General features: G+C 40.7%; 1 protein-coding gene across 1 annotated transcript in view; it reads left to right on the top strand.

Annotated features, from left to right (window-relative positions):
- Positions 1-296: 296 nt before the first annotated feature.
- The window catches only part of LOC127423633 (GDNF family receptor alpha-1-like), a 46,552-nt gene continuing 20,657 nt past the window's right edge, over positions 297-26,191 (top strand). The window contains exons 1-4 of the mRNA XM_051668115.1: positions 297-406; positions 840-1,148; positions 1,405-1,488; positions 23,201-23,552. Of these exons, the coding sequence (XP_051524075.1) occupies positions 346-406; positions 840-1,148; positions 1,405-1,488; positions 23,201-23,552 (806 nt within the window). The 5' untranslated portion in view covers positions 297-345. The remainder of the gene's footprint in view (positions 407-839; positions 1,149-1,404; positions 1,489-23,200; positions 23,553-26,191) is intronic.

Consider the following 26,191-nt stretch of genomic DNA (forward strand, 5'->3'; position numbering starts at 1 on the left):
ATTGTATCTTAAGAAAATAAATAAGCGTTTTGTTGAACTACTGCTGAAGACATGACAAAGGAGAAATCTAAAGGTTGAACTTTACGCATCGATTTGTCGTGGTATTAGTGCCTCTCTCTCTCTCTCTCTCTCTCTCTCTCTCTCTCTCTCTCTCTCTCTCTCTCTCTCTCTCAGTGGTGTTTTTATTCTCTCAGCACTGAGCGCTTGTTGGAGTGCCTGAATCTGTCCGGATGTGTATATGATGTCCGATCACTTGTTCCTCACTAGTGCAAAGCTGGCGCACAATGGATATATCGGGGAAATTGTTGTGCATATATATGTTTAACCGATTTCTCTTTTCTATTAATGGATCTGAATAAACCGACGATGCTATTCGTAACTTTTTGGATAATGCTGCCAGTCCTTGGTAAGCTGAGATGCATGTGTTTTTAGGTTTGCGTCTTAGGTAACAACTACAGAAAAACGAGAATTTCATTATTTGTTATTAGACAAATATATATTGATAGATATTTTTTTCTGATTTATTATTATTATTGTTGTTATTATTGTTATTTGGTCTATTATTATAATTAAAATTATAGTTTTATTTTTATATTATTATTATTATTATTATTATTATTATTATTATTATTATTATTATTATTAGGCTATACCAAATATTAATAACTATAAAATTGTGTAAATAAGTGTAGATCTGCTCTGTAGATCTGCTATGTTGTAGTTATTTGCTTGAATTGGGTCCACTAAAGTTACTAGGTAAGCCTCGTTGCTTATGGACATTTATAAAGATTTTGCTATACGTCCGTATGCACTTTCATTTTGCCTTTCCCCCTCTACAGATTTAATGCACTTCTCGCAGGCAGATTCGATCACACAGTCTCGATCGGTTCGGCTGGACTGCGTCAGAGCTCACGAACAGTGTTTGTCGAAGTACGGCTGCAGCACGAAGTACCGAACCATGAGACAGTGTGTGGCCGGGAGAGCGAGTAACTTCAGCATGCTGGCTGAACCAGAGGCGCAGGACGAGTGCCGAAACGCCATAGAGTCCATGAAACAGAGTCCTCTGTACGACTGCAAGTGCAGGAGAGGGATGAAGAAAGAGAAGAACTGTCTGCGTATCTTCTGGAGTATATACCAGAGTTTACAGGGTGGGCAGATCCTTGAGTAAAACTCCTGTTGACTAAATCCTGTCTGTGTAATGATCCTCATGCTCACTTAGATACTTTGTCTTGGAAATGCAAATACGCATACAAATCATTCAAAACTGACAAAACCATACGTCTAGATGAAGTAAAAATACATGCTGTTTCCATAAAATCCCATTTTAATTGTAAACTCTGTCTTATGTTATTACTATTTCTACTATTCTATCTTACTGGTAGTTTGTTGTTGTTTATCTTCCAGCCAATGATTTGCTGGAGGACTCGCCATATGAGCCAGTAAACAGCCGTCTGTCTGATATTTTCCGTCTGGCTCCCATCATTTCAGGTAAGTCTGATGTTAATGTACATTCCCAACTCACACTTAAATGAATAGTTCACCTAAAAAAGAAAATTCTGTCATCATTCACTCACCTTTATATTGTTTCCTATGACTTCTTTTTCCTCAGTTGAGCTCAAAATGAGATGTTAGGCTGAATGACAGCCTCAGTCACCATTCCATTTCACTGTATGGAAAAAAAGATGAAATGATAGTGAATGGTGACTAACATTAGGCTAACATTCTGCCTGACATTTCCTTTTGTGTTTCACGGAAAAAAAGGAAGTCATACAGGTTTGGAATAAAACGAGAGTGAGTAAATGATGCCAGAAATTTCATCAGTTTTGAATAAACTTTCCCTTTAAAAGGAGATTTCTGTCAAATCACACTCGGGGCATTTTTTTTATTTTATTTTTTTTAATTTTTATTATTATTATAATTTTTTTTGTTGTTGTTTGTTTATTTTTTTATATTTTTTTTGGTCTGTTGATTCTTAATATTTGCTTAATGTACTTACAACTCTTGACTAAGTTCATGAGTTACGTATGACCTAAGTAATGACCTTATGTATGTCAAATTGCATCATTTTGTCCTTGCCCAGACGGAGAGATATGTGTACTTGCAAGTTGCTATGGGTTGAAGTGTCTTCCAAATGAATAAATATGAACAAAAATGCCTGGTAGCTCATAGAATGATCCACCTAGATTAGTCATTTACTAAATTCCTTCATTCATTCTTCTCAATTCATAAAAGAGTCAATCCCTTATGCATTCTAATAGAGGACTTGCAGAACAAGTGCTGTTTCGATAGAGATAGTACATTATGCTCTGTAGATGGTGCTGTTCCTCTCCTATGAAACTACTGTGAGGTTTGTTGGTTGAATACAGCACTGGCTACAAACTATTAGTCTGATGGAGTAATTCTCCATGGTCATAGGCAGTGTCTCAGTGTGGTTTCTGTTTGTATTAGGTGTTAGATTTGGTTTTGATTAAATGTGAATATAGCCAGTCCATGCATGAAAGTACATGCGAGGTAAAGAGACACCCTCCCATTAAATTCCCTCTCTTTCCACCTCAAATCATTAAAGTCGTACAAGGGTCACAGCTTTTGGGACTGCAGCCTTGTTTTTCCATGAAGAAATAATCTATATGGGGAAAAGTGCAGATGGTACAAAAAGGCTTAAAGACTCCTTTTTAAACAGTCTGAATGTTTAATCCCCTGTTAATTCTGCAATAACTAGTGTATTACTAGATAAGGATTATAAAGAACTGAACATCACAGGCTTGCTGTTGTTTTACAATACATCCTGATGTGTGTGCATGTGTCTGTAACAGAGAACTAGAGTTTTAGGGTTTTGATATTGAGGGAATTCCTCTATATCAAATGATGAACTTTAATCAGAGTGGTACCAAACTTGTTTAGAAGAATAGTGTGGACAGAGGGACAGACATGCGAAACATGCCAGAGAACCTTTGATTGGTGTTTCAGTGTTCAATGTGCACAGTAAAAAGTATAAAATAATAAAATAAAATAAAATATAGGGGAGACCAGGCTTGTTTGGGTAAAGGCGTTGGTTGGATAAGGGTTCATTTCTGAGTCATAACAGGGTGTTGTCACAAAATTGTGACATCAGAATTTTTATCTTCTTGAATCTAAAACGTTAAAAGTTGAACTGTCAAGGTGAGGACAACTTTAAAATGTTTCTGTCAAAACAAAACATTAACCTCTCCAGCTGATAATGTTATAAACTAATTTGGAGAAAGATATTTAAAATATTTAAATGTTAGTTAATAGAGATGGGAACCAGCTATATTTTGATGAATTTTTATAAATAATGTTACCTGGCTTACATCGTTTAAGAAAAGAGTGTGATCAGGGTTGGTTGACATATGGAGTATAAATAAAGAATAATTAACCCCCAGTCCTGAATATGTGGATGATAAAATAAAAACAGCCAATTGCTGGACAAAAAACAACAAAACAAAAAAAACATCTAGGCTAATATCATCTCGACATGATTTATTTAAATTATATAAAAAGTATTAAAATAATTTAAAATATTATGAAAATGGTTACAATTAATCTTAACCCCTGAGACGAGCGTGACTGCCGTGTGCATTTTCCATTTATCTTATTGATTTGTAACTAGTAGCAGCTTATAAAAATGCAAAGGAAAATCTTTTTGAAGAGCAAATCGTTTTCCTAAAAATGTATGTCCTCATATGTGAACAGCAAGACTGAGTTTTACATTTTAAATAATACCAAGGTATAGAAAGTCTGATTATTTATTTATGTATTTTTTTTTTTTTTTTTTTTTTACAAATTGTTATGTTTCCAGGAGTGTTGGTTATTCATGTTTTTGAGACTTTACAGACATTATAGCTTATTTTCTGTAAAGCTGCTTTGGAACTATGTATATTGGGAAAAGCATAAATAAAACAAACAAGTGATAGCCAGTGTGGAAGCATTTTACCAATCAGAAATTACCATAATTAATTATGATACAAATAATGGCCAGCATCGTCCAATCACTGCCAACCATGTTAAAATAAAATGATACATTATAAATTCTGAATCTGTGTACTGATTACCATTGTACCATGTCTGCCAACCATAACGAGTGGTCCAAACATCATCTGCAGTCTGAAACTGACCTTTTGGTCGGATTTTAGGAGTGAATGTACTTGGCTGCATAGGAAAGCTATAGGATTCTCCCTTGTTCCCTATTTAGTGAATGACTTATCCTCCAGTGTGCTGTCTGTCTACACCGGTCTCAGAACAGTTCGAAATGCGCCTTATTATCATCCTATGTCCATATAAAGCCTCTGAAAGCAACTTTTTTCTTTCTCAATGTGAAAATGCACAGTAAATATAGGATTTCTATAGAAAAACTAGTGCTATTGTCCACTATAGAGTACATTGTGTTTAGCAGTGTTCCGTTTTGCAACAAATCGCTCAAATAAAAAAATAAAAAAGGCATATCGGAAAAAACTAGAGACTCCAGTCTTTTGACTCAAACAGGTTAAAATTTCATTTGGTTTCTTACCAGATGTAGTTTTGTTGGCATTCTCCCAAAGACAAACTCTGCAGTGATTGGCGCCATGTTGTTTTGTCACATGACTCGTCGAAAGTTTAACTCTTTACTGATAACCCAGATTGAGTTCAGTCAGTTTAAATTATGCGTTGCATATAATGATGCCAAAATACAATGTCCACGCATGTGGACACGGGGTCGCATGAGGATAAAGCATAAATGATTTATATTAATCATAAAAAATAATCCTATTAGGCAAATTTGTGTTGAGTGGTGTAAGTTTGGTTTAAAATAAACATTTTCATCTTCACTGTTTGGTGCCACCCTCTTAAAATTAGTCTTTTAACACTGATCCAACCAACCACACAACCTGATCCAGACAACCCTGTAATTTTAGTCATGAATTAACAAAAGTTAAAAAAATATTTTGTGACATTGAATTTGTCTGTTTGTTTGTTTTTTACTCAATAACGTAAGATTTCATTTGTACCTACAGTACATCTTAATGTTTGGTCCAGAGATATTCAACAAAGAATGAAAAGGGATCCAACAATCCCTGGTCTCCCTACTTCATGCAATAAAAGCTAAATCAAGCTAGTATTTTTTAAATAAAAAAATATTACTTAATATGACAGAAACTACCAGAATACATTAGGTTACACCAACAAAAGTAGTTTTTAAGGGTCAGATCAGTATCGAACATGATCTCTTTAGGGCTGAAGTGTGTTTAAAATACTTTGACCTATCCCAGCTTAATATGCAGAGACAACAGTTTGTAGGCCATTCATACTGTAGATTGATTCCCCTAAAAGGAAAAGCATTACTTTATTTGTTTGAGCATCCTGACCAGGCTGACAGGGTGTGTACAGCAGCAAAACACCGGTCAGCACATAATATCCTTATGGGAAACATAAAGCCTAGGAAAGACAGAAAATTAGTCAACAGAGTATCAGCTTTCTCAATACCTTTTTTTATAGACCTGACTCACCGATATGCATTCTCATCTAATAGCAGCTGTCCTGGGCTCTAATGCAAAACAGCAGTGTTTCAGTAAATGTGTTCAAGTTACACTTACTGTCAGGAACATAGCCAAGATCAATTTAAACGGCCTGATTAAGCCTCTAATTATTGCTGAGCAAGACAGTTAACTCACCAGCTTGGTGTCATAAACTTTAAAGGAATAGTTCACCCAAAAATGGCAATTCTCTCATAATTGACTTACCCTCATGCCATCCCAGATGTCTATGACTTTCGTTCTTCTGCAGAACACAAATGAATATTTTTAGAAGATTATTTCAGCTCTGTAGGTCCTCACAATGCAAGTGAATGTGTACCAACATTTTGAAGCTGCAAATGCATACAAAAAGTGGTTAGAGCCATGTCTTCAGTAGAAAAATTATAGGTTTGGGTGAGAAACAGATAAATATTGAAGTCTTTTTTTTACTATAAGTCTCCACTTTCACTTTCACATTCTTCTTCTTTTGTGTTTGGTGATTCGCATACTTTGTGCATATCACCACCTACTGGGCAGGGAGGTGAATTTATAATAAAACAAGACTTAAATGTATCTGTTTCTCACCCACACCTATCAAATCACTTCTGTGAATGTGGATTTAACCACTGGAGTCTGTTGGGGTTTTCCTCCCAACATAAACTGGAGTTTATGTTGTCTTTATGTGTTTCTTGGAGCTCCAAAATGTTGGTACCCATTCACTTGCATTGTGAGGACCTACAGAGCTGATATATTCTTCTAAAAATCTTTGTTTGTCTTCAACAGAAGAAAGTCATATACATCTGGGATGGCATGAGGGTGAGTAAATGTTGAGAGAATTTACATTTTTGGGTGAATTATCATTTTAACAAACTGACAGTTCTACATAAAGATGCAACATTGAGATTATAAGAGTCAAAACAAATCAAATCATAATGCATGTTTATGTAAGGATTTAAGAAACAAGTGTAGACCTTTGATGCCTCTAAGATGGTTTGGTTAAATGGATATTGTAGAGCATAAAAAAACTGCAGTCTTTGTTTAGGTTGCCTCTGTTTGCAATATGCAGTAGAGGCACTTTCTTTCCTCTTTATTTGATGCCATGCCCGCTCTACATAGCTTTTGTTAGTATTAGGTTTTAGAAACAGATTCCTTTGAGCCATGGGATGACAAGAAAATGTGAGAAATAAAATCAACCATATGAGGGGAGAGGGGGAAAGACATGCCCTCTTTAGTGAAAAAGTAGCCTAAAGGGTAAGGCAGAATTGAGTTGTATTGAAAAGAATTGTACAGAGATTGCCAGTAGGCAGGCAAATTAGGAATGGTTATGAGGCTCATGAGGTTTTCCACAGTTAAAGCTGAAGTGTGTAATTTCTGTGCCACTAGCATCACCAAATGGAATTGCAAATATACAATAATGATTGTTTTTAGGCAGGTTTCCTCGAACAGAGAAAAAAAACAGATAAAAAGATAGGCACACCTCAAACTCATGCCATTGGTCGAGCCAGTGTTGCTGTGTCGGTCTGGTTGAGATGCTCAAACAAACAAAGCAATATTTTGAAAGTGCCCCAGAGTCACAGTGTTAACACTTTTGGGGGAATCAACCTACAAATGGCTTACTTACAGTTGTCTGTGCATATTACAACACACTATATCTTTAAGTACCGTAAGGTATTGTATGTCTACCTTCATTTGAAGAACAACACGCATGGCTATAGGTAAGGACACAAAGTAAAAGAGTACTTCTTTATGGGCTATAATAGTCTTTGCTTGGTCTTGATGTACCTGATCATATGACTTTATTATTTCTCTCTTTGTCTTTCAATGCAGTGACAATGCAGTGAGCCTTTCCAGAAACAAGTTTATTGTGCCATTAATCTAAACCCAGAACCATGAGACATTCAGATCAAATAACCACTGGAATAAATTTGCCAGGAAGTACTTGAATTAAAATGGGTCCTTTCCATAAATCAATAAAGAAGCGGCTATGAGAGAAGAAGAATGATCATACTGTCACAGTAAAGCGAGAGTTGTGTCACCTGATCTGTCAGTATGAGCTGGAGCAATGAAGACAAACAGAAAGCCAGGGGTTTGGATTTGGAACGAAAAAGAAAAGTAGAATGGGATAACTACATATATGGGGGGAGGGGGGGGTGTGGAAATAGGCCTACTTGCATAAATGGACCAGCATCATTTGTTCACCAATGCCACTTGGTTTGGTATTGTGCAATCTACTAATATAATGAAATTAATATTTTTTTTTTATTTGTGTCTTAAGTGTAAAAAAAATGTTGGGGCCACTGTAATTGTTGTCTTTGATAAGTGCAAAATCACTTTAACATAATTTCATTCAAGCACTGTAACTTTCAGGAAGGCAAAGGAAGACAAGTAAACAGTCCTGTTTCTTGTACTCTCACAACTGTAGTGCATTGGCTAGCAGGAAAGAGAGATGAAAGAATAAACAGTGGCGTCCATTTTGCACAGGACTGATGTGCCCCGGTCATCTGAATTATTCTCAATCTCTGGCTGGGCCACAATGTAGTAACAAGTCCCAAGTGTCCACCGTCTTCTAAAAGACCACATCCTCTTCTCATACAAGACGGCCCACATCCTTTCCTGCAGTGTATAAAATAACAGTTAGTCTGTATTTAGTCATGTCACTCATCCAGAAATAGTATACGATTGAACCTGAAACTGACAGAGAATGTATTGAAAGAGGAAATGGTGTAATTATAATGAAATTTGAAGATTTTTCAGCCTAAATTAAAATCCTTTTCACTATATATACTACATACGTATATTAAAAAAGCCTTTCATTTCTGGCTAATTTGTTTTACTCAGTGCCAGTTTTGATCCACAATTCCATTCTCTAAGTAATGACAAAAAATTATTTCCTTTTAAACGTTCAGTAGGACAAAATTCATATGCGTAATGTTCATTTGAAATGGCACGCTTTGTTTTTAAGAAAATCAATTCATACATCACTGGTATTGGCATGAATCCTAAAAAGGCTATAAAAGAGGAAGAGGTTATTAAAAATGTTTTTTTTTTTATTATTTTTTTTTTTTTTAATGGCCCTGTCAGCAGTTATTGTTTGGAGCTGTAATTTGATTTCCAATCTCATTTCACATCATTGACATGGATGCCAGGATTGTACGGTTCATGAATGCCAACCAGCTGCCACACAGCCTGAAGCAGAACAAGACAGAAAGAGAGAGCATTTCACATTTGTATAGACATAGACTGTTTACCACATTAGATATGATACACCTTATAAAACTCTGTTATGAGTTAAACATGCAAATATTGCGAAACACACAAAACAAATCCCCATCATCTCACACTATGAGAACTGTGTCTGTCTTTTCAGAAAACACATAAACAGCTTAAAGACTGCTGGAGGCAAAATTACATTTAAAGCTTGCTCATGCTGCATTGTATATATAGCTCATAAGCGGTAGGTAATTACTAATGTCTGGATGGTTGATTACAAATCATTCAGCATCAATAATTCTGTCAAGTGTGACAAAAATGAGAGAGAAAACAAACATAGAAAAAGTCTAAAATTCAAAACACTCTATACTGTAGCAACATAACAGAAAGGTAACTATTATTTTAAGTGAAATGGATAGTTCCCCCCAAAATTAAAATGCTGTCACCATTTGCTTACCTTGTTGTTTCAAACCTGTCTGACTTTCTTTCTTCCGTGGAACACAAAAGGAGATGTTTAGCAGAATGTCTGAGCTGCTGTCTTCCATACAGTGACAGTAGATAGCACAGTGGCTGCAAACTACTGAATGCACCTTTAACAGAGAATGGCCAGACTGGTTTGAGCCGACAGAAAGGCTACGGTAACTCAGATAACCACTCTGTACAATTACAGTGAGCACAATAGCATCTCAGCATGCACAGCATGTTGAACATTGAGGCAGATGGGCTACAACGGCAGAAGACAGATTCGGGCACTTTACCAGGGCCATAGTGTTCCAAATAAAGTGCTTATTGAGTGTGTGCGTGTGTATGTATGTATATGTGTGTATATATATATATATATATATATATATATATATATATATATATATATATATATAACACACAGTATATACTAGTCTTGTTTAATTTGTTAGTTGCTGGATTGTCTTGTCTTGTGCCCTACCCCTTGTTTGGTATTTTGTCCTGTCATTTCTCCTGTCAAGTTTGTATTTTTGTTCTTTTTTTGGCAATCTTTTGCATTTTTATTATTATAAACCTTTTCACTGTTTCCTGCCTTGCTGTAGAAATTGACCCTGCCATAAAAAAAAGATTAGCTATATTAACTACAAGCCATTAAACGGGTCAAATAGAGCTTTGCTTAATACAGCATAACGATTCCCATTTTCACGTTTATCATTTTAATGATTGATACTGTTGATATCTGATACAGCATAACAATGTGACACTGCTGCCTCTGTTTTTTAAAATCTTATCTTAAAGTGCATGCACTGTGGTACTGTACAAGCTTGTGTGGTCATACCATTTAAGGCCACCCAAAAGACACATCATCAGCACTGTCAGTGCAGAAATTAAAGGGACAGTTGACCCAATATGACAATTTGGTAATTTGCTTACCCTCATGTTGTTCCAAACATGTGTAACATTCATTCTACCATAAAACACACACACACACTCACACATGTTGGTGTGGCTATCCTTATGAGGACTGTCCATAGACATATAACTATAGATTCTATCCCCTAACCCTAACCCTACCTCTAAACCTAACCCTCACAAAAAAGCTTTCTCCATTTTTACATTTTCAAAAAAACATAGTTTAGTTTTCAAGCTATTTGAATTATGGGGACACTAGAAATGTCCCCATAAACCACATTTATAGCATAATACCCTTGAAATTTCCAATTTGTAACCTAAAAAATGTCCTCGTAAACCATCAACCTCCCCCCCCCCCCCCAAACACACTTATCTAGGCGACTCTTTACACTTTATTTGTAGAAACAGCTATTGTTTGGTCTTAGAAGCATGAAATGTAGTAGGAAACAAGAGGTGAGATGACAATAATACAGCATATGATGGGAATAGAATAAAAAAGCACAGTATTTACAGTATGACCAAAATTCTAGGCCAAACAAGGCACCCTTTATTGTTTGGAATAGATTTTTGTTTTCTTTTGCCATGGAGCAATAAAACATAACTGTTAATAAGATTATTTATATTTTCAAAATTCAGAGGCTTCAGAGAATCAAGCTATTTGAATTATGGGGACACTAGAAATGTCCCCATAAACCACATTTATAGCATAATACCCTTGTAATTACCAGTTTGTAACCTAAAAAAATGTCGTCATAAACCACCAAAACCCACCCACACACACACACACACACACACACACACACACTCACAAAATGTTAAGCAAAATGTTAGCTCCCTTCAAAATTCACTTTCACTGTATCTTTTTCCCATACAATGAAGGTGAATGTGACTGAGGCTAACATTCTGCCCAACATCTCCTTTTGTCTTCAGGTGAACTATCCCTTTAAGGACACATTAAATCACACACACACACTCACACACACACACACACACACACACACACACACACACACACACACACACACACACACACACACACACACATATACATTTAGAAACACTCAAACACACCCACACACTCATAGTCAGTATAGAGCAGAGAGTGAATAGACCATGCTAGTGTATTGGCTGTCAGACATATATAATACAAATCCCTTTGAGTAGATTTTGGAAAGAAGCCTAGGGAGAGAAAGAGGAAATCCTTTATTCTAATGGGCTGGCTTGACAGCTTTATGCTGACAGTCCCTGAGGACTGATCCCCCACTGTGTATGTGTGTTTATGTATTTGTGATGTATGAAGCCTATACTTATCATTTCCTGAGTCCAGGATGGTGCGAATGCGGATGGGAATGGAATGCCCCCCTCTCTCTTTTTGTAAGTGTGTGCTGGCATTCATCAGTAGATTTATCTGGTATTGTATCTCTTTAGCTCACCTTATCTCACCTCTTTAAGCAACAAACAGCGATAATGTGCTGGTTTTAACTACAACATTTTAAAAATGAGTAGACAAAGAGAGTTACAGCCTTTGACTGTGGCAAAATTGTGCAAAATTACATGGTTCATTACACTTATTGTTGCAGTTTTGAGGTGAAATGACCACTGAGGGGCACTAAAAGCAAATTAATTGTTCTCAAAAAGATGAGGACTTAAAAGGGATAGTTCACTCAAAAATGAAATTTTCTCATAATTTACTAAATGTTATGCCATCCCAGATGTGAGACTTTCTTTTTTCTGCAGAGCAAAAGCAAAGATTTTCAGAAGAATATCTCAGCTCTGTAGGTCCATACAATGCAAGTGAATGGTGACCAGACCTTTCAAGCTCCAAAATATCACAAAGGCAGTATAAAAGTAATCCATACTCCAGTGGTTACATTTATGTCTTCAGAAGTGATATAATAGGTGTGGATGAGAAACAGATCAATATTTCAATCCTTTTTACAATAAATCTCCACATTCACCTTCACATTCTGAAAGTGAAAGTGAAAGTGGAGATTTATTTTAAAAAAAGGATTGAAATATTGATCCCTTGAAGGTTAATGAACAAAACCTACCTAAAACTTACTGATAGTGTCATAAAAACCAAATGTGAGATGAAAAACTGATTTGAAATCACTAATCGTGATTTGTGTGAAAGTGAATAAAACTTGTTGTAGCACTTCTAGTGTTTATTTCACCAGAAAACTGCTGTGATATGTAGAACGAGACTCGTAAAACTAATTTTGCAATTTTTTTTTATAATAACATGATTCGATGAGACCAAGTTGTTGAATCTTGAATGGGTGTGGCATGTTCTTAATTTATTAATGGCTCTGTCTTGACTCCATTTCTCACAGATTAAAAAAACAGAAACTTGTTTTACTGCTAATGTATGTAAATTGAAGGCAGTGCCCCAGGGGGAAATTACTTGGAATTTGTTGATGGTAAACATCAAATACCAGTTTTATATCTTATTAGACATTGATTTTTCTTTTGGATTGAGAGCCATCAACACTGTAACCTTTATTAATTACACTCATGAGATTTCTTTGCAGTTTAATTGGTTTGCGGTTGGACATGCACAGCCCGACACACACATACACACATATTGCTCCTAGCTTTCTTTAAATCTCTTTAGCGCACACAGTCTAAAGCTCCTAGGAGCCTTCCTTTCATGCTCTGCTTCTCTTTCTGTCTCTCGCTCCCAAAACACACATAGTCAAACATTCAGCAGTCATGTGACTCCCTCCATTGTGACACTGTAACAATAGCGGCTCCCCTGTAGGGTACATTGCCAAGCCTTCACTGAAATTTCACTGTACCACTGGAGTATCAATGACCCCAAATCCCTCTGGCTCTGGCAATTATTTGGGATGAGACTAATCCAACAGCACTCTCAGGAACTGGTAGTGCCTTTAAAATGCCCATTACCTCAGTCTATAAGGGGTCAGGGGTTTGCAGCTCCTAGTGTTGGCTATTCATTAGATTGAAATGGTGGAATGTTGGTAGTTGACATGAAATACTTTTGCAAAGTTGACGTGTCCTTTTGTGTGACATGTTGTAGTGTACTACATCTAAAACTATTTTAAGGAGCATTTTTCTGTCTTTTAAAATGTATAAAAATTTGTTTTGGGTCCCCTAATCTGGTTGGACAAGCAGCATTGCAAGAGTGCCTACGGCTGAATCAAAGCTCTGCTGAAATTCATAACAACTGCACTCTTGCTTGTATTTTGTTGTGTATTGCTTAATTATAAAGATATCTCTGTAACACTTTACAACAAGGTTCCATTTGTTAACTTGAGTTAACAACATTAGTTAACATGAACTAACAATATACAATACTTTTACAGCATTTATTAATCTTGGTTAATGTTAATTTCAACATATGGTAATATTCATTTATTTATTTTTTAATCAAAAGTTAATGCACTATGAATTAACATGATCTAACAATGAACAATTTTATTTTTATTGACTAGCATTAACAAATATTAATAACAATATGCTGTTAAAAATACATTGTTCATTGTTAGTTCATGATACCAAATGCATTAACTGTAATGAATGGAACCTTATTGTAAAGCGTTACCATTAATTATTGTATTATTTTTATTCATGCAGCATTTATGACCTAATTTTAATTGAGAAATTACATGGAATATTTTTACTTTTAGAGTACAAATATTACCAAAAAAAAAAAAAATTATAATAATTGTCCCTTAAAAAAAAACCTAAAGGTAAAAAGGCAATTAAAAAAATTAAAAACTAAATGGTGACCAGTTGCTGGACTTAAGATATACACTTTCCCTTTTGCATTCATATTTACTTATAAACATGATATCTTGATGTTAATAAAAAAAAGGTCCAAGGACATGTTATGCATCAACTACTCATGTGGCCCCAGCTGCTGGGATCTTTGATGAAGTAACATACTGTACTTGTTTGGCGAAGAACAGAGTATTAATTGAAATAGTGTTGGAGCAAAGAGCTGCCATTTCAAACTCATCCAAAAGGCATTCTAGGTTATGATCTCTGGAATGTGGTTGGCTCATGAAAATGTTATTATAAAATTGTCCCTCATTCCGCTGTTCACCTTATCAGTCGTTTGATCGCTGCCATTTAAATTGCTGGTCTTTTCAAGCAAAGCTATACAAGCTCCATATTGATCAGCTCTGTAAACATACACGGATCAGTGTGATTATTAATTCCTCTCAGGTAAAAAGACACTCATCATTAAGTCAATAGACTCCATATCCACTGGATATTTTCAAATATCAATTGGACTGGCTATTACCCTTAAAGCACATTCCAAAGTTCAACCATTGGCAGGCATCACTCCTGAGCTCCATTATATGTCCCTGGACGGCAGTTTAAGCGAACGATTTTTTACGCCGAGCTCACGGTGTTGTTCAACTAGCAGTTCTCTCTTTATTAAAGAGCACAGAGATGGTCAGAGAGGGTTCATGTTGTAACAAACCCCCATTGTGCTGAAGCAGCACTGTTGTTAATTGATAGAAGGTTCCGGTCATATAGACTCATTTGCTGTAATTATTTTCTCAGAAGAATCCACATGTACTTTGAATTACCCAAAGGTAAATGTTATTGCTCTTTCACAGCTCAGCAGACTTAATGGAGTTCTTACTTTTCATATTACCTACATATCAACTCAACTTTGTCTCAGATGTTTCTTCTAAAATTCCTGAGTATAAATAAAGATAGAAACAACTGAGACAAGTGTTAAAATACAGTAAAGTATACAGCTATAAAATGAATGTGGATAGCGTAGGTCAGATAATTTGTTCTTGGAAGAATTTGATGTAATACTTGACTTTGGTATCTTGGCTAATTTACCACAATTTATGAAATTGTTGAGATCTCTTCTAGAACTAGAGGAGACACGTGATTTTACTTGCTTTTTTTTTCAGAGAAACAGAGACTTAAAGGGGTAGTTCACCCAAAAGAGAAAATTCTGTCATCATTTACTCATGCTTATGCTGTCCCAAACCCATATGACTTTCTTGTGGAACACAAAAGGAGCCTCAGTCACCATTCATTTTCATTGAATGGGAAAAAGATGCAATGGAAGTCTATGATGACCATCAGTGCCTAAAATTCCTTCAAACAACTCCTTTTATGTTCCACGGAAGAATTTGCTCTCCATTTAATCTCATTCCTGCCTCGGATGAAGAATTAACCCTATAACACCGCTTGTATCAAATTTGATACGCTATTTTCTAAAGCCTGTGCATCATTAACATAATACAAATTTGCTGAAAATCCTGTTGTCTGCAATGTACTAGATGTCTGCTGCCACCTGGTGGATATTTCCAGGCATTTCTTGATGGAAAAATATTTTAATTATTATTATTTATTTTTTTTCAAAAATGTCCGGTTTTGTATTGCATGCACTCATTTTTTTTAAGTGAAATCTTTGCTGATTTTAATAAAGTAAAAGTGACAGTAATGATTATATTGTTACTGATATTTGTAAATGAGTTTTGCTGAATATAAGCAACTTGTGCTTGGTTAAAATGTTGTATATTATTTTACTGAAAAAGCCCATTGAAATCCATGCATCAAATATGATACAGCAGGCTTTTGAGGTATATCTCTTAATCACCATTACATTACATCCATGCCCACCACAAAAAAATCACAGAGCTTTGAAAATTCTGACATATACTTTTATAAGATATATTTAATGTGTGAACTAATATTTCTGTGTATTTTCATATATGCAGCCTTCTCTGTCATTATAAATATCTAATTATTTTACATTACAAGCTATTATAATGTCATCTTACCATAAGTTCCTGAGACCCATTGAAAAAAGTTTTACAATTTCCCTTTTTTAAATGTCAATATAGTGTTTGGTGCATAAAATACATATGAAAAAAATTGTTTATTAAAAAAGTAATATTTTATTCATATTGTATTTGATGTACTGAATTGAACTGTGATACATTTCAATCCATATTTATATACCAAAGAGAGGAAGCTGTCATGGCCAAACTCTCAAACATTTGGTATCTCTGAAAAGCCCAGGGAACCCTCTGATAATACCACAAGATTTACCATTGTAGCATGTTATGGCTAATGGCTAAGAAATAACAAATGTCCTACACAAAAATGAAGTACTGGGCCTCAGGAGGATAATGACCTTTAAAGCCTAATGTATCAAATATGATACATAAAAAAAGTGCAAATTTCTTTTTTATAGTTTGTCTAATGGTAATAAAAACAGCTGAATGTCAAAAAATTTGAATGTCAGGCTTTCCATAGTTAAGATATAATAGAGATTTCTTAAGGGTAGTATTGGCGATCCTATTGAAAGAAAGAAATAAAGAAAGAAAAGTTTGGGGAAGAAGAAAGAGACACATCAAAAAGGCCAGAAGAAAGAGACAGTGAGAAGATAGATGGAGACGGACAGAAAGACACAAAGGCAGGCACAGTGGAAGAGAGAGTGGGAGATCAATTAGGGAGGTATGATTTGATTTGCTGCAGTGGCGTGTGTTTTTATTGGATTGAAAAAGTTGGGGGGCAAAGCTGTGAGATTATTAAGCATCCACCAGAAGAGCTCCAGGTCTCTGCCATCAGCACTTTCTGTCTCAGCAGCACTCACAATCTCTCAGGCCACTTAAGGAAGTGACTGAAGAGCACACTTATTATTCCGGTGCCCATAGAGCAATAAACAATAGAGCTCTCTGCAGCCTGAGCACACGCTGTTGCTTGTTAGTTCATGTCACACTGGAGTTCTTTGAGGTGTACACGTCTAGGCTCTGAGACAAGGTAGCTTTTGGCATGCAAAAGACACTGATGATAGGGAACACATGCTGAGCTACTTTTTCACACTAAAATCATGTTAACATGAATATTGTTTACATACTTTTAAAACAGTGAGTATTTTAACATTTATGGATTGGCCCCATTTACTACAATTGTAAGAGCCTCACTGTAAGCCAGATTTGTTCTTTTTTTTTTTTTTTTTTTTTTTAAAGAAAAGGACAGACGAGTCAAAATAATTTTTTGTGGTAATCAACATTATGCCACAAATGCTGTTGACTGAGCTTAACTTGTACTGAATCCGGAATATTCCTTTAAGCACATTTTGGATAACATGGATCATCAGGTTTTGCACAAATTTATGAAGTCCATGCCAGCTCAAGTGCATGCTGTTATTTAAGCAAAAGGGGATCAAAACGAATACTAAGAAATTCTGAAATTCATGTCTTGAATGAATTGAGGCTTCTTACTCAAATTGTTATGCCGATAATATAATTTTTAATGAACATTTGTATTACAAAAATACAAACTAGAAGAATTTTTACAAGTAATTTTCAGACCCCACTGTATACCATGGTGGTGGCACCAAGTCCAAAGTTGTAAAATGCAAGGATGCACAATAATAAATTAATATTGCATTATGTTTATAAATGAGGCCGAATATCACAAGATAATAAAGGTTGTATTTATAGACTATGACATGCTGCACTACCTGTCCACATCACTGCAACTTCTAATGAACAATTAAACATCCCTCCAGTAACTCTGTGCCTCGTTTTAACGTGCTTGTCAGACGTAAGTAATGGTTTTTATATTAGCCGATTAACCTCCAGCATCTAGGCTGCATTCAAATTTAATCACATCTAACCATCTCACAAAAGCCCACAATAAGCACAAATTCCTCATCAAAAAGTATAATTGCAAAATGCAGTGGCCCATGCGCATGCAAGAGCTACAGCGCATCTAAAAAAATTTTTTTTTAAAAGCCAGTTACTGAAGCGGGAAGATTTCTTTAAGAAAAGAGCCACTGAGAGAACACTGAGTCATCATTAGTTAAAAGAAAATATCTTCACATGCAGCAATACTAGACAGTCAGGGATGGAAATCTGTCTTTGATAGTGCCCAACCAGTGTTGTCAAAGTGAGTTTAAAATGGCAACTTTAAAAAGCTACACATAGCTTAAAATAACTAAACTACAGTCCATCTAACACCTTTTTAAAAAGTATTTAGCTACACTACAAGCTTCTAACAAAAATAATCTAACTACACTGAAGCTTTTAATACGGAAGCTCTGAACCGCAAGGTGAAAAAAAAATAAGAGTGAAAAAAAAATAGTGTCTCAGTTCCTTCCTGAGCCTAAGTCTTAAATTTTTTTCTCTCTTCCTAAAATTTTTTCTTCTCTCTTCAAAAAATTTTTTTTTCTCTCTTCAAAAAATGTGTTTCCCTACCTGTCACTCACTCGAAGTTGTGTCGATGTAGTTACACTAGGGGTCACTCTTGGGATAAAAAGCCAATGAAAATTGGCGAGTGGTATTTGCATGCCACTCCCCCAGACATACAGGTATAAAAGGAGCTGGTATGCAACCACTCATTCAGATTTTCTCTTCGGAGCCGAACGGTCATGCTCACTGAGCTGAATTCCCACGACTGTTCATTCACCTCTGCTGGATCTGACGGCGCATTTCAACGGCTTCTCCCTCCTCTGCACTGGTGCACTGCAGAGAATGCACCTGGGCGCTTCGGCAGAAATAAGAGTATATTTCTCTAAAAGAGTATATTTCTCTAAAAGAGCGGCACACACAGAACGCCATGGCTCTCCTGCAAGTCCGCCAAGGCGCTAAAGGAACTGCACGAGGGTAGTTCCGCCCCGGGATTGATGCAGGAACTGCACTCGGCGACCGACCTCGCCCTCCGAGCAACGAAGATCACGGCGCAGTCACTCAGGGGGACGATGTCCACATTAGTGGTCCAGGAGCGCCACCTTTGGCTCAACCTGGTCGAGATGGGTGAGGCCGACAAGACACGGTTCCTTGCTGCCCCCATCTCCCAGGCTGGCTTATTTGGCGACACCGTCGAGGACTTTGCCCAGCAGTTCTCGACGGTGAAGCAGCAGACAGAGGCTATCCGGCATATCATGCCCCGTCTGCTCGTCGCCAAGGGCGTCCCCCTGTGGTGACTGCACCGGCTCCGCCGCAGCCCGCTCCTTCGGTCCGGCCCCAGTGTGGAGCCCACCGCAGGAAGCAGATGCCACCCGTCTCGCAGCCGCCAAGAACCCGTGAAAGGCTTCAAAGAGCCCCTGAGACGGGCGACCCAGGGACGATGAAACCTGCTGCTCTGCAGCTGGTAGGCAGACAACTCCATCCCCCCGGGAGGAAAATCTTTTTGTTACCTTTGCATTTAATTGCGCTGCATGCCCAAGTGGCTGCAGTACCCAAGAGTTCAGCAAGAGCGGTTTCCTTGTTCCCTGGGTCACGTATCCGGTGTGCACGGCCGTCATCATGACCACTGTCCACTACTCTATTTGGCAGGTTTGGCGCTCCAGCAGCGGTCTTCCCACCCCTGAGCACCCATCTGTGGCACAAATCCACCCCTGATGTGATAGTCTCCACAGGTCACGAGGACAGGCCTCTTCCTCCCCCGTCCCAGACTGTTCCGGGGGTGGTCACAAAGAGCCAGGTAAGTACTTCGATGTCCCTGTACTCAGCACGGCCACGACATGGTGTGGCACCTCGAGCTCCGCCCCGCCGCGAGGCCCCACCCGCTGGTTCGTCTGACGAGATTGTCCCTTTGGTCCCCCTCGAGCAGAGCTTGGATGCATGGCTTGCGCTTTCCAATCCGTCGCGATGGCTGGTCCGGACCATCCGACTCGGCTAGGCGATTCAGTTCACCAGGCGTCCGCCCAGGTTCAGCGGTATCCACTTCACCTTGGTGGAGGACAAAAATGCTGCTACCTTGCGCTCGGAGATTGACACCCTCCTACGGAAGGGTGTGATAGAACCTGTCCCTCTGGCCACGATAAAGAAGGGGTTTTACAGCCCCTACTTCATCGTACCAAAAAAAGTGGTGGGTTGCGGCCAATCTTGGACCTGCGAGTACTGAACCTGGCTTTACACAGACTTCCGTTCAAGATGCTGATGCAAAAACGCATCAAGATTAGTTTGTGGCGGTAGACCTGAAGGACGCGTACTTCCACGTCTCGATTCTACCTCGACACAGACCCTTCCTGCGGTTTGCATTCGAGGGTCAGGCGTATCAGTACAAGGTCCTCCCTTTCGGCCTGTCCTTGTTCCCTTGCATCTTCACGAAGGTCGCAGAGGCAGCCCTTGCCCCGTTAAGGGAGGTGGGCATTCGTATTCTCAACTATCTCGACGACTGGCAAATCCTTGCTCACTCTCGGGACATGTTGTGTGCACACAGGGACTTGGTGCTCTCACACCTCAGCCGATTAGGGCTTCGGGTCAACTGGGAAAAGAGCAAGCTCCTCCCGGTTCAGAGCATCTCTTTTGGAGTTGGACTCAGTCTCTTTGACAGCGCGCCTCACGCATAAGCACGCACAGTCGGTGCTGACCTGTTTGAAGGCGTTCAAACAGAAAACAGCAGTTCCACTGAAACTCTTTCAGAGGCTCCTGGGGCATATGGCATCCTCAGCGGTGGCCACCCCACTCGGGTTCATGCATATGAGACCGCTTCAGCGCTGGCTTAAGACTCGAGTCCCGAGATGGGCATGGCACCACGGGACACATTGCGTGGTCATCACGCCGGTCTGTCACCATCTTTTCAGCCCTTGGACCGACCTCTCGTTTCTACGGGCAGGTGTTCCCCTAGAGCAGGTCTCCAAGCGCGTCGTGGTCATGACAGATGCCTCCAAAACGGGCTGGGGCGCTGTTTGCAATGGGCACGCAGCCGCCGGCTTGTGGATGGGCCCACGACTGCATTGGCACATCAACTGCCTCGAGTTGTTGGCAATTCTGCTCACCCTGTGGAGGTTTCGGCCATTGATCCAGGGCAAGCATGTGTTAGTTCGGACAGACAACACGGCAACGGTAGAATATGTCAACTGCCAAGGCAGTCTGCGCTCTCGTTGAATGTCACAACTCGCTCGCCGTCTCCTCCTCTGGAGTCAGCAGCACTTCAAGTCTCTGCAAGCCACTCACATCCCCGGCGACCTCAACACTACAGCGGACGCGCTGTCACGGCAGGTTACCCTCAGGGGAGAGTGGAGACTCCATCCTCAGGTGGTCCAGCTGATTTGGAGTCGATTCGGACAGGCACAGGTGGACCTGTTCACCTCCCAAGAATCCTCCCACTGCCCACTCTGGTACGCCCTGACCGAGGCACCCCTCGGCATAGACGCGCTGGCACACAGCTGGCCTACGCAAATATGCATTTACCCCAGTGAGCCTACTTGCACAGACTCTGTGCAAGGTCAGGGAGGACGAGGAGCAGGTCGTCCTGGTAGCACCCTACTGGCCCACCCAGACGAGGTTCTCGAGAGACTCACTGCTGGCCCAGTACACGTGCTAACTAAGAGCTCTGTTCTGGGGTAGGTGCTCTGCATGTGGCGGTTCCCTGTAAGGTAACCCCATGCAATGGATATCTTCCGCTAATTGGGCAGAGCCCCTCTGCCACAGTCTCCATGTTTGTAGTAACTCCTCCCCCGTTGGGTAGGATCTACCATGAGACTCTCCACCTGGTCGGCAAGATCATGTGACATATTTTTTCCACTTCAATATCCCCCCTCTCTTTGGGCGAGGTGTGGTCTCCGTGGTGTCCTCCCCTTGGGAGGGACACCCCCCGACTAGACCTGGCGGCCCAGTCGGATAATTCCCCTTCTTTTTAAGGGAGTGGAAAAAAAGAAGGGTGAAAGAGACCACGACTGGGTTAGCATGTCTCTATTTTTTGGGTAGTCGACTTGTCCCCAAAGGGCCGTTCAACACTCATAACTATGTTGGGGGAGGTTACGTGTTGGCCTGATGTGCTGGCTACAAGGCACACAGTGGTCTGCCCGTCACACACCACCAGTTCACGTAACACAGTTCAGCCAGTTGTGGCGTTTCGTATAGGGACCCCTAGTGTCACTACATCGACACAACGTCGAGTGAGTGACAGATAGGGAACGTCCTGGTTACTTGCATAACCTCCGTTCCTGATGGAGGAAACGAGACGTTGTGTCCCTCCTGCCACAATGCTGAACTACCCGCTGAAAGGGCCGGATTTTGTCTCGGCTCCTCAGCATAAAACCTGAATAAGTGGTTGCATACCAGCTCCTTATATACTGTATGTCCGGGGGAGTGGCGAATGGTTTTGGACTGCAAATTTTTTTCAACCTACAACCTACAAATGGCTGACATATTTTTTGCATAGTTTTTGTTTTTCAATTGTTTTCCTACAGGGGTTTTCAAGCTGGGGTCCAGGGACACCCAGGGGATCCACAAGGCGGTGCTAGGGGGTCTGCAGATTTTCTTTTTTTATTATTATTTATTTCTTCTTTTTTTTTACTGAATTTAACATCTATTACTGTTTTACTCTGCTTTCTAATAACTAGGTTTATACATCTAACATTAGTCTAATATTGGGTAGACAAAGATGCTCTGTTAACTTAATACAAATTTAATATTTTCCAGATAATATTTTAATAACTTAATTCAACTTGAGTGTGATAATATAAAAGCAAATTATTTAATTTGCACAAAATATGTTGTCTTAATACAGTAATGTCACACTTACAATTTTTCTCACACACAATAAATGGGTCTTTATAGGTAAAACTATATACTTGCCTTTTTATTTTAGGAAAGGGTTCCCTTGCAAGAGGATCATCATATTTGGGGGTCCTTGGCATTGAAAAGTTAATGTCTTGGACCATTGCATGCATCTCACAGAATTAATAAAAAAATAAAATAAAATGGTTAAAAACACGTATTGAAAAACCTGTGTTTTGCTCTATTCATGGTGCTGTGTCTAGCTTCTTAATTGCAATAATGTTTTATAGTTGTCTCTGTATTTTAAACTGGGATAGATGACATTATTTTAACATTGTTATATCTACTTTATATGTATGTTGAAAAAATTGCAGTAATTTTCATAACATTAGAGATATTTAGTAATGTAGTTACTCAGTCTCTTACATAGACATCTTACTTACTGACATACACATGGCCTGCAGTTCTGTGAATGCCCTATGGCACAACCTCAGCCAGGGGGCATTCACTGAGAGTCCAGAAAGGTCAACAATTGCCTCACTCTCAGCAAATGTACTTTGACATTTATAGCGTTCGCATCAGTAAAATCAGCCGGTAGTCTTCCAACTCTCCCTTGAAAGTTCTTTGCTCCCATCTCTGCCCACATAGGTGAGGCAGCCTTTACCAAGGATAACAGTTGCCTGAACGCCGCCAAGGCCTGCAACCTGAACGACATGTGTAAGAAGTACCGCTCAGCCTACATCAACCCCTGCACGAGTAGAGTCTCTACTACGGAGGTGTGTAACAAACGCAAGTGCCACAAGGCCCTGCGGCAGTTCTTTGATAAGGTGCCACCGAAGCACAGCTACGGGATGCTGTTCTGCTCCTGCCCCTCTGGGGATCACTCGGCTTGCTCCGAGCGCAGACGTCAGACCATCGTTCCTGCATGCTCCTATGAGGACAAGGAAAAACCCAACTGTCTCTCCTTGCAAGCCTCTTGCAAGACTAATTACATTTGCAGGTAGGTTGAAGGACAGCTCATGGCATGAGTGTGCGTGTGATAGGAAATCTCTGTTTGAAAGTGGCGTAAGTGTCACTGAATAAGGAGAAAAGTAGTGGAATTTTCAGTGAGTGTCTGGGAAAATATGACAATAGTAACTAGATTTCCATTTACTAAAGGGAATATCTGAGCTTGCAAGGCAGCAAAATAAATGTGTTCAAGTTTTAGGTAAATTTAGGTTCCCCTTCTGTCACTCACTCGACATTGTGTCGATGTAGTGACACTAGGGGTCGATCTTGAGAGCCCGAGACACCTTCAGATCTTTTGAGAAAAGGTCAATGAGAATTGGCGAGTTGAATTTGCATGCCACTCCCCCTGAAATACGGGTATAAAAGGGAGGCTGGAATGCTGATTTATTCAGATTTTTTTCTTCGGAGCCGAGCGGTTGTATTTCAGTGAGCTGAATACTACTACTGATCCATTCACCTCTTCAGAAGCGTGTGCTGTTGGATATACGGTGCATTCCAGTGGCTTTCTTTCCACTCTGCACTCCACTGCAGACTACGCCCCTGGGCACTTCGACAGCGCTTTAAAAGAGTTTATTTCCTCTAAAGAGTATATTTCCTCTATTAGAGCAGGCACAGTGACGTTGAACGTCTTTTTAAAGACGTGTCTTTTTAAAGATGCCCTTCTGTCTCTTTGCAGTTCCTGGATGCGGTCGTTACCTCTCCGCCTCTGATGGTCATGATCACTGCCTCATGTGCATGGGCCAAAATCACGATGAGGAAGCGTTCGTGGATGGTTCATGTTCTCATTGTGAGAACATGACCATGGCAACGTTGTGGTCGCGGCTTTCCTTCTTTAGAGGGAAAACCACTTCAGCTGTCCCCCCTGCTGGTCCTTCTACCTACGGGTACGAGGCCACCCTGGTTGACACTGAAGGTGATTCAGGGGCTTCAATGGGTACGGTTCTGCCGGGTAAACCCCCACAGACCGCCCACTCCCCGGTACGCTCGTTTGCGCCCGTAAAGTTCTGGGTTGAGACAGGCAGCTCACCACAGTGCCAGCCTAATGTCTCTTTCGGAGCTCGTTAGCTGGATGAGATGTCAATCGCTGCATTGGAGAGCGCCTTGGTGATGTCGGACGGCGAGGACTCGAACGGGCTGCCGCCTTCGGGTGTGGCAGCCCAGTCTGAGACCGACGCGGAGCTGACTGCCATGCTTGCCCTTGCTGCCGTTTGACGACTGGTTTCTGGGTTCGGCGCACCGCTCGCGGCCATGCCCCCCTCCAGTCCCCTTCTTCCCGGAAGTGCTCGACAAGCTGACACAATCGTGGAGGGCACCTTTTGCTGCCCGAACCCGATCCTTCAGTTTGTCCACTCTCACTACCCTCAACGGTGGGGTGGCCGAGGGTTATGCCACGATACCCCAGGTGGATAAGGCGATCGTGGCACACCTGTGCCCGCTGAGCACAGCCACCTGGTGGAGTCGCCCAGCACTCCCTTCCCGAGCCTGTAGGACAACGTCATCTCTGGCGACTAAAGCCTACAGTGCTGCTGGTCAGGCCACCTCCGCCCTGCACGCCATGGCCCTCTTACAGGTCCATTAGGCCAAGGCTTTGAAAGAGCTACACGAGGGTAGTTCTGATCCTGGTGTGCTACAAGAGCCACCTGGTCGAGATGAGGGACGCGGACAAGGTGCGGTTCCTTAATGCGCTCATCTCCCAGGTCGGATTCTTTGGCGACACTGTCGAGGACTTCACCCAGCATTTCTTGGCGGTGAAGCAACAGATGGAGGCCATTCAGCACATCTTGCCCCGACATGGGCATCCACCTGCGGCGACACAAACTCAACCAGCTCAGCCCAAGCCCAGCCCTCAGCCCCGGCGTATAGACCCCCGCAGGAGAGGGACACCCCCTGCTTCTCGGCCGGCCACGAAGACCCCAGGAGGTCTCCCAAGTGCCCCTGAGATGGGACACCCGAGGATCGAGACATCTGCGGGAACTCCGGAGCTGGTAGCCAGACCACTCCATCCCCCTGGTGGAGGGCCGGGAGGAAAATCTTTTGTTCCCTTTTTCTTTTCTGTTCACCAAGAGCAGTTTCCTCTCTCCTCGGGTCACACCGCCAGTGCTTACGGTCGCCGTCCCCACGGCTACCGGACACCGAGCGCCTGCAGCCTGGGCCTCACGAACGCAGCCCCCCCGCCTTCGCATGCCCCGCTGCATCACACAAACCACACCCCCGGCCAGCCGGTGGTGACGAGTGTCAACGTCGGCCCGAGAGGCCCTCCTGTGTCGCCGGCCCACCTTACGCCAGGCGTGCGAAGCAAGGTAAGTGCTTCGAGGGTCCCCTCAGAGCGGCTGCCTCAGGTCGGAGCACCGCTTTCCCTGGTTCAGAACATCTCTTTTCTCGGCATGGAGTTAGACTCGGTGTCAATGATAGTGCACCTCACATGCGACCGCGGCAGTCAGTGCTGAACTGCCTGAACTTATCCAGGCGTGAAATATCGGTCCCACTGAAGTACTTTCAGAGGCTCCTGGGGCATATGGCATCCTCAGCGGTGGTCACACCGCTCGGGTTGATGCATATGTGACAGCTACAGCACTGTCTCCAGACCTGAGTCCCGAGGTACGCATGGTGCCGCGGCACACATCACGTGGC

This window comes from Myxocyprinus asiaticus, chromosome 32 (assembly GCF_019703515.2).
Source record: "Myxocyprinus asiaticus isolate MX2 ecotype Aquarium Trade chromosome 32, UBuf_Myxa_2, whole genome shotgun sequence".
NCBI lineage: Eukaryota > Metazoa > Chordata > Actinopteri > Cypriniformes > Catostomidae > Myxocyprinus > Myxocyprinus asiaticus.